Source organism: Salvelinus fontinalis, chromosome 37, assembly GCF_029448725.1.
Source record: "Salvelinus fontinalis isolate EN_2023a chromosome 37, ASM2944872v1, whole genome shotgun sequence".
Lineage (NCBI taxonomy): Eukaryota > Metazoa > Chordata > Actinopteri > Salmoniformes > Salmonidae > Salvelinus > Salvelinus fontinalis.
Genome location: NC_074701.1, coordinates 11338571 through 11347702, shown reverse-complemented (window position 1 = coordinate 11347702; position 9132 = coordinate 11338571). Strand labels below are relative to the sequence as shown.

The window sequence follows — 9132 nt, the reverse complement described above, 5'->3', positions numbered from 1 at the left end:
TAAGAGGTAGTGGGCCAAGGGCAGGTAGGAGACCTGCGCCCACTTCCCAGGCTAACCGTGGAGAGCAGGAGTACGGGCAGACGCCGTGTTACGCAGTAGAGCGCACGGTGTCTCCTGTACGTGGGCATAGCCCAGTGCGGGTTATTCCACCTCCCCGCACTGGTAGGGCTAGATTGGGCATTGAGCCAAATGTCATGAAGCCGGCCTTACATATCTGGCCACCAGTACGTCTCCTTGGGCCGGCTTACATGGCACCAGCCTTACGCATGGTGTCCCCGGTTCGCCTACATAGCCCGGTGCGGGTTATTCCACCTCCCCGCACTGGTCGGGCGTCGGGGAGCATTCAACCAGGTAAGGTTGGGCAGGCTCGGTGCTCAAGGGAGCCAGTACGCTTGCACGGTCCGGTATTTCCGGCACTACCTCCCCGCCCCAGCCCAGGACCACCAGTGCCTCCTCCACGCACTCTCTCTATGGTGCGTGTCTCCAGCCCAGTGCCTCCAGTTCCGGCACCACGCACTAAGCCACCTGTGCGTCTCCAGAGCCCTGTACACACTGTTCCTTCTCCCCGTACTCGTCCTGATGTGCGTGCCCTCAGCCCGGCACCACCAGTGCCGGTACCACGCACCAGGCAAATAGTACGCTTTGAGAGTCCAGTGTGCCCTGTCCCTGCTCTCCGCACTAGGCTTGAAGTGCGTGTCTCCAGTCCGGTGCCTCCAGTTCCGGCACCACGCACCAGGCCTACAGTGCGTCTCAGCCGGCCAGAGTCTGCCGTCTGCCCAACGGCTCCTGAACTGTCCGTCTGCCAAGCGCCGCATGAACTGCTCGTCTGTATTGAGCCTTCAAGGCCGCCCGTCTGCCATGAGCCTGCAAAGCCGCCCGTCTGCCATGAGCCTACAGAGCCTTCCGCCAGACTGGAGCCGCTAGAGCCTTCCGCCAGACAGGAGCCGCTAGAGCCTTCCACCAGACAGGAGCAGCCAAAGCCTTCCGCTAGACAGGATCAGTCTGAGCCATCCGTCTCCGCAGCGCCATCTGAGCCATCCGTCTCCTCAGCGCAGTCTGAGCCATCCGTCTCCTCAGCGCCATCTGAGCCATCCGTCTACCCAGCGCCGTCTGAGCCATCCGTCTCCCCAGCGCCGTCTGAGCCGCCCGTCTGTCCCGAGCCGTCAGAGCCGTTAGTCAGTCAGGAGCCGCTAGAGCCATTCGTCAGTCAGGATCTGCCAGAGCCGCCAACCAGACAGGATCTGCCAGAGCCGCCAACCAGACAGGATCTGCCAGAGCCGCCAACCAGACAGGATCTGCCAGAGCCGCCAACCAGACAGGATCTGCCAGAGCCGCCAATCAGACAGGATCTGCCAGAGCCGCCAACCAGACAGGATCTGCCAGAGCCGCCAACCAGACAGGATCTGCCAGAGCTGCCAGCGAGCCATGAGCGTCCAGAGCCGTCAGCCAGCCATGAGCGTCCAGAGCCGGTAGCCAGCCATGAGCGTCCAGAGCCGTCAGCCAGCCATGAGCGTCCAGAGCCGTCAGCCAGCCATGAGCGTCCAGAGCCGTCAGCCAGCCATGAGCTGCTTCTCAGCCCAGAGCGGCCATTAATCCTGAACTGCCCCTCAATCCAGAGCTGTCTCTCTGTCCGGAGCTGCCCTTCAGTCCGGAGTTGCCCCTCTATCCTGAGCTACCTCTCTATCTTGACCTACCTCTCTGTCTTGAGCTATCTCTCTGTCCTGTGCTACCTTATCCTGGTGCTGCCCTTTATCTTGAGGGTACCATGTAAATTAAGTGGGTGTAATAGGAGGGTGGTCATTCTAAGGGGAAGACGTAAGCTGGGATTGACTATGGTGGGGTGGGGAACTCGTCCAGAGCCTGAGCCACCACCGTGGTCAGATGCCCACCCAGACCCTCCCCTATACTTTGTGCTGGTGCGCCCGGAGTTCGCACCTTAGGGGAGGGGTTATGTCACGTTCCTGACCTATTTCCGTTAGTTTGTTGTATGTGTTAGTTGGTCAGGACGTGAGTTTGGGTGGGCATTCTATGTTGTCTGTTTTTATGTTGGTTTAGGGTTGCCTGGTATGGCTCTCAATTAGAGGCAGGTGTTTGGCGTTCCTCTAATTGAGAGTCATATTTAGGTAGGTTGTTTCACAGTGTTCGTTGTGGGTGGTTGTCTCCTGTGTCAGTGTTTGTCGCACCATACGGGACTGTTCGGTTTGTTTGTACATCGTTCTTTTTGTGTAGTCTATTTTTCCCTGTTCGTGCGTTCTTCGTGTTTTATGTAAGTTCGTATGGTCCAGGTTTGTCTACTCCGTTTTGTTGTTTTGTTAGGTTATAGTGAAGTTCGTGTTTTCATCTTTTCTGTAAATAAATATGTCAACTTCAGAAGCTGCGTTTTGGTTCAATCCATGCTCCTCCTCTTCGGATGAAGAGGAGGACGAATACCGTTACACAATCACCATATATGTTCTAAAATGAAAAAGCCTGGAAGGAGGAGAGAGGACTAGAAACGATTCAGTTGACCGTTTTATGTGTGGATTAATTGTCGGAGTAGAGGACCTTGTGCATTTCAGGTAAAATAACAACTCAATGTTTATATCACTGGACAAATTAGCTAGCAACAGCAAGCTAGCTAAATAGGAGAAATTAGCTAGCAAGTGCAAGCTAACTAGCTAAATTGGCATAAATGTTTAATGCTTTTTGACCTGTTCCCAAATTAATGTAATTGGTTCAGAGTTTGTTTTGATATTTTAACCTGCGTGTCGTGATCACGTTTGGTGTACGGGGACAAAAGGAATTTACGCACGATGGAGCACGCGCGCAGACGGTTTGGGTTCTGTGTAAAGAATGGCCCATGTTCTGAATTCTGTCGCTGTACAGTACATTTCAAATGTGCTGAACAAATAGTTATATTGACTAAGTCCGTCGTCGCTTGCTAGTTCATGTGTTAATTGAAATCACTGATTGCCTCTTATCCGCTTGTCGTCCCCTTATTTAAGCAAGTCAGCCATATCAGCTATGTTTTTTTAAGGCACTAAATGAGGCTGAATGAACGGTTTCGCTGCCAGACAAGGCTCCGCTGATAACCAGGTTTAGCAGTGGTAATCATTCGCTTCATGGTGCTGAAAAGCTCTGCTGTTGGGACTCTGCTGTTGAACTCTGCTGTTGGGACAGCTTTATGTAGGCCCTAACAGTGTGTGGGCATCGTTTGTCACCGTTATAGTGCAATTAATGTATTGTTTAGCGTTGTGTTGTGTAGTGTCTTTGCAGGCCCCACCAAGATTTACATGCCAAATATGATGTTGAAGGTGCATTCAACATGTCCACAACCACAACCATCCATAGCTGATGAGAGCTTTGAACCCTGAACGCGTAGTTCTGCCTTTACGTTGGAATACGGTTTGTTTGTTTTTGAAAAAGCCTTTCCAAAAATCAAACCCTCACAACCCCGCCATTATTTCACGTGTGCAAGAATTTCCGAGTCTTGTCTATCTATGCTTTCCCTTCACACTGAGATCTGAGGCAAATCTTTTTCTTCGACTTTCTTCCTTTTCTGTTGGGTTAAAGGGAGAGCATAAGGGTTGTCAGTAATCATCTGGCTTTACCTGAATTTGTCACGCACTCCAAGCTGGCTGTCTGGCTGCAAGCATCTCGCTGATGAAGTACAGGATGTTCTGGGTGAGCGAGATAAAACGTGCGGCAGGGAAAGGGCTCTCCTAAACACTTCCCATTTGTTGCAACATGACATGGCTATGTGCCCATAATACAGTACAATACAACATTTGCTCGCTGAAATAAGAAAGTAATGAAATCTACTGTATCAAACTACCAGACAAAGTGTTTTTCTTATAATAATTCAGTCATTTCAGAAAAGACACAATTAAAGGTTATTCTATTTTCGGGAAACAATTGAACCGGTCATTTAAGAATAGAAAATCTCAGCCATAGTGGGTTTGAGATATGGAAGTGTTGAGTGACTTTTTATGTAACCTTTGTGTATTCCTAAACATTGCAGTATCAGCATTCTATTTTTATTCTACCTGCCCACATTACTTTTTATTTTGGTTCAAATGAGCCCCTACTTACTCAAAAGCTGGTTAGATATACCTCCTATTCTGAGGCATGTGTTAAAAGATAAACCAAACGCAATCTCTTGTTACTCCAACTCATATCAGCATAATAAATACACTAGTTACAAATCAAGCAAGAATAAAATGTCCTTTATTACTGTATAATATCACACATATTACCTTTAGTCATCAACTCAATGTCATCAGTTCAGATAGATATCGTAAAATAATCTCACAAGAGCAACATCACAGTTGCAGTAACACAATGATTTTGTTCTGTATTCAATACAACATGGAGAATAAATAATTTGATAACTGGTATCTTAAATGAAGAATCTTAATAATATGGTATATATGAAGAACTTTTGCAGAGCAGCCTTTTGAACACTCAAGCGTATGAAGACATAACACACACTCGAAGAGAACAAAAAGACAATAAAAAAGAAAACACTATTCTAATATAGATTTTAAAAAAAGACCATTTCAATTTAACAAATGTACAGTACCAGTCAAACGTTTGTCCACACCCTACTCATTCCAGGGTTTTTCTGTATTTGTACTATTTTCTACATTGTAGAATAATAGTGAAGACATCACAACTATGAAAGAACACATATGGAATCATGTAGTAATCAAAAAAGTGATAAAGAAAAGTGATAAATGTTTTTAGATTTTAGATTCTTCAAAGTAGCCACCCTTTGCCTTGATGAGAGCCGGTTGCCATATTTTGTTTTTTAAAGTTGACAAAAAAAAATTTAAAAGCTCAATAATCTGAGTTTTTTGTAAAACCTTACTGCATATGTCAAATTTAGGGTAGGGCTGCTCATTAGAATTACCAACACCATGTCACTTAAAACATAACTATTGTTTTTAATAGTAATAAGGTTGGTATTACTATCTACCTACTTACCTATATTTACATAAATCAAGATTCTCTCTGTATCATATTGACCTTGTTGGGAGATAATTTGGGCCATAAAAGGTACACACAGTACTCTCTGAGGTGGTGGGTGCAAGTAAAATGAGTGAATCAACTCCAATTGGTCAATATTCCAGTAAATACAGTCAAATGAAGTGGCAAACAAGTGTAAAAGAACACGCCATCGCCCTCAGATGAACACTGCACACTTTCTTATGTTCTGACGTGTTCCAGTGAAAGATATACAAACATCAGTGCAATAACCTATTGAAAACCATCTTTAAAAGTTGCATTTTTGTGAGCCATAGTCGTATGAGTGATAACCTGTAGAACAAAGAAATATAGATGTATATGAAGGGTATTTTGCCTGAGTGTTCAGTTCATAAATACATTTTTAACTATATAGTAGCTGATACCTGATAGCACATGAGGACGAATTTCAGTTCATGAATCTACTTCTTAAAAGCTTCATTTACCGTTTTTGTAATGCTTCTAGCAACTATATTCTCAGTCTGATCTGGAGTTGCCTGTGTCCTCCTGGGTCTCCCCATAGAAGGGCTTTTGGCTAGCCTCCTCCAAGACGTCCATGCTGTCCCGTAGATTTACTGCTATGGAGAAGTTATTGGGCTTCAGGGTCAGCCCATAGGTGTAGTCAATGGTGGGCAGCTCGTCCGGGTCGGGACTAAAGTGGGCCTGGTGTGCCAGCAGTGCAGTAAATAGGAACAGCTGCATCTTGGACAGCTCCTCTCCGATGCACCGCCTCTTTCCCAAGGAGAAGATGAGCACACTGCTGGCCAGGTCCTTGTTCAAAGAGCTGTCCTGGTCCAGGAAGCGCAGGGGGTCAAAGGTCTCTGGTTGTGTCCACCTGGCCGGGTCGTGGTTGCTGGACCACTGGTTGATGAAGATCACTGTGTCCTTGAGGATGGTGTAGCCCATGATGGTAGTGTCGGTGATGGTGCTGTGGGGAATGGTGAGAGGCACAAAGCTGGTGAAGCGCATCACCTCGTAGATAAAGGCCATCACGTAAGGCAACTGAGACTGGTCTTCGATGGTGGGCAGACGGCTCCGGTAGACCACTTTGTCCACTTCCTCTTGGAGACGCAGCTGGATATGAGGAAACCTATACAGGAAATGGTCAAAGGTGAACACTCAGAACACAGGTATCTTTGTTCATTGAGATAATCATTTCCTACTGGGAAGCTAACCTCTATTTCAACACTGAGGGCATACTCAATACATTAATCTTTTTTGATGGGTAACTATGAGCAACAGGTTGATATAGGCTACAGGTTATTTGGCAATTTGTTATTTGGGGATTTGGTAGCATGGTTACAGTTGCCAACATGCTAAGAATTCCTAAGTAAGGGCCAAATACTGGATAAAATAAACATGAATTACTATCGAAACGGTTTTATTTTTCCCGCGCAAACTGGCAACTCACATCATGATGTTCTACGGCTCAGATTACTTTATTTCTCTCAAGTGAAATTTCAGTACAGCGTAGCCCTCATGAGAGGCTTCCAATACCTGCCTGGGCACTTCTGCTATTTAAGACTATTACCTAACATCCTAGTTCTGCTACTGACTTGCGGGACACAGGAGCACGTACAGTAAGTAGTAGGCTGCCAGCAATAAAAGAGCAGAGCATAGTACTCTTTCGTTGTTTTATGTTGATAGTGAGACAGTGGCATACTAGTATATTAGGTTGGATCATTTTCCCAAGACAAAATAGATTTTTTCTGTTTTACGCATAGGTTTTCTCAATTTAAAGCATATATGCTATTGTGAATTGATGAATGCACTTAGTGTAAGTTGCTTTGGATAAGAGCGACTGCTTAATGACTAAAATAGAAAATGCATTGTTAATAGAACATATTATAGCCTATGGGAAAACGAGTACTTTAATTACACTTTAGCTGATTCAACATTAATACGTAGGCTATTACCTCACAAGTATCAGAATGATCCATTGGAGTGCAGTAGACAGTGTGTCTTGGCTTGCTCCAAAAATATCACCAATAGTAGGTGGCACATAATCTTTGCCTGGTGAGACTCCGGGCGAGCTGTCCTGAGAATGGTCCAATGCCATGATGAAAGCATCTGTCATGTCCCGGATTGTGCTTGGCTGAATGGTCTTTCGATGCTCGGCAACCTTAGTAACGATAAATTTACTGAACTCCCGGTTGAGCTCCTTAAAATTGTCAAAAATAGTTTTTATTGGGTTGGGAAAATACTGGAGCCAAGGCATCACATCAACGATGCTCCCAGCCCCTACTGTTTGGGTGAATTGATCATTTCGTCCCACAACTTGCGCAAACTCTGCGTCGTCGTAGGAATACCTCTTTCCAAAGCACACGGCGGTCATTATGTTAGCTGTTGATACCACCAAGTATGTCATCGGCTGGAAATATTTGTGCTCTTGCGTTTTTCTCAGGAAAAGACGGAGCAGCTCCCTAACTTCGCAGACAACGTGGTTTTCGAAGGTCTTTTTGGAGTTCATGTTGCCATTGGAAAACATCCGAACAGTAGATTGGGCTACTTTTCGGTGCACTTTCCACCATTCGCTGAATTTTCCAAAAGCAATGCCATCGCCATTGGAAACGTATTGAAAAGAAGTAAAGTCCGGTCTGCCTGCGAAATCAAATCCCTTTTTGATGAGCGCTTGCCTGATTGCGTCGCCATTCAGCACCACAACGTCCCGGCAGCCAAGTTTGATTCGAAAGACATCCCCATATTTCCGTGCCATGCGGGAGAAATAGAGGTGAGGAGTTTTGCCAACCTCTATTGCGTTCCCAATGACCGGCCAAGCGAAGGGTCCAGGCGGGCTGTATACATCGCAGTTCCGCCTGATCCTGCGCCACAGGTGCACGGCAAAGACAGCAGTCAAAGACGCCAATAATATACTCCGTGGCGATGGCCAGGTCATCTCGAATATAATTTGCATGTCCATTAGAAAGCCTATAATATATTGAGAGAAAGCAATAAGTTATTTCTGGAGATTAAAAATAATAATAATAATAATTCTAGGGGAACACACAAGTAAAATCAAGAATATAGTTGTAATATTATTACAGCACAAAATATGGCACAACATATCCTATATTTAAAAGGTCAAATACTGGGAATGAAAATACACCACCTTGCAGTTAATTCGTTGCTTCTTCCAAGTAAAGAACAGCCTTATGTTAATTGTAGTCTGTCGGTTACTAATAGATGTTTTGATGAATAAGCTCCTGTCCTTTGTCCCGTCGATGCCGATGGTAAGACTACATTTTAATATAAATGCAAGATGCGCGGTAATTATACGTCACGTCTTTATATAGCGGATCCAGTGATAGAAAGTATGGATTATTGGAGAATAAAATCCTCATAACCTGCACAATAGACAAGAAAGTCATCCATTATACGTCCAGTAATTTAATTTGTCATTTGGTGCAGTTCTAGACCTTCCACTCTCCACATGTGAATAGCCTTCTGCTGCCCCGAGTTAGATGATTTATCACAAACAGAAGTGTCAAATAGCATTATAACTCGTCAGCGTCTGAGTCGTGGTTTGTTGTAAGGGGTGTCCGCTCCCCTCCCTCCCTCCCTCCCCCTCACACACACACACACACACACACACACACACACACACACACACACACACACACACACACACACACACACACACACACACACACACACACACACACACACACACACACACACACACACACACACACACACACACACACACACACCTTCTCACGCGCTCTCTCTCTCTCACTCTCTTCCTCCCCTCTCTCATCGACACACAGTGCGCCTACTTTTTGTTGTCAAACTGTTTGTGTTGTCCATTCCCTCGTTGCGATTGGAGGCCAAATTTAGTCACCACTAGCCACTAGGAACTCAATACTTTGCTGGATAGGTTTTGTCAAAGGATTATGGATGTCCAATCAAATCAACGTATTGTTTTATTTAATTGGTTACCATTAACCAAATATGCCTCTATTTTGGCCTAGGCTATAGCCTCATATGTAGATGGTTATATGTTTAGATTTAATGCTAATGGCCTAACAACAACTACAACCATGATGAAATATCAACAAAAATTTAAGATCGTATGATTTTAGCAGCCTAATACTAGAAGACAGAACTACCATACTACTATCAATGTAA

The 9132-nt window shown here is 45.2% G+C and overlaps 1 protein-coding gene across 1 annotated transcript; it reads right to left on the bottom strand.

Annotated features, from left to right (window-relative positions):
• Nucleotides 1–4189: 4189 nt before the first annotated feature.
• Nucleotides 4190–8471, bottom strand: LOC129836134 (cytochrome P450 1B1). The gene is made up of 3 exons (XM_055901958.1): nucleotides 8114–8471; nucleotides 6921–7932; nucleotides 4190–6094 (listed from the first exon to the last, which is right to left on the bottom strand). The coding sequence occupies exons 2-3, from the start codon at nucleotides 7922–7924 to the stop codon at nucleotides 5482–5484; spliced, it is 1617 nt and encodes a 538-aa protein (XP_055757933.1). The 5' UTR covers nucleotides 7925–7932; nucleotides 8114–8471; the 3' UTR covers nucleotides 4190–5481.
• Between the last annotated feature and the right edge of the window lie 661 nt (nucleotides 8472–9132).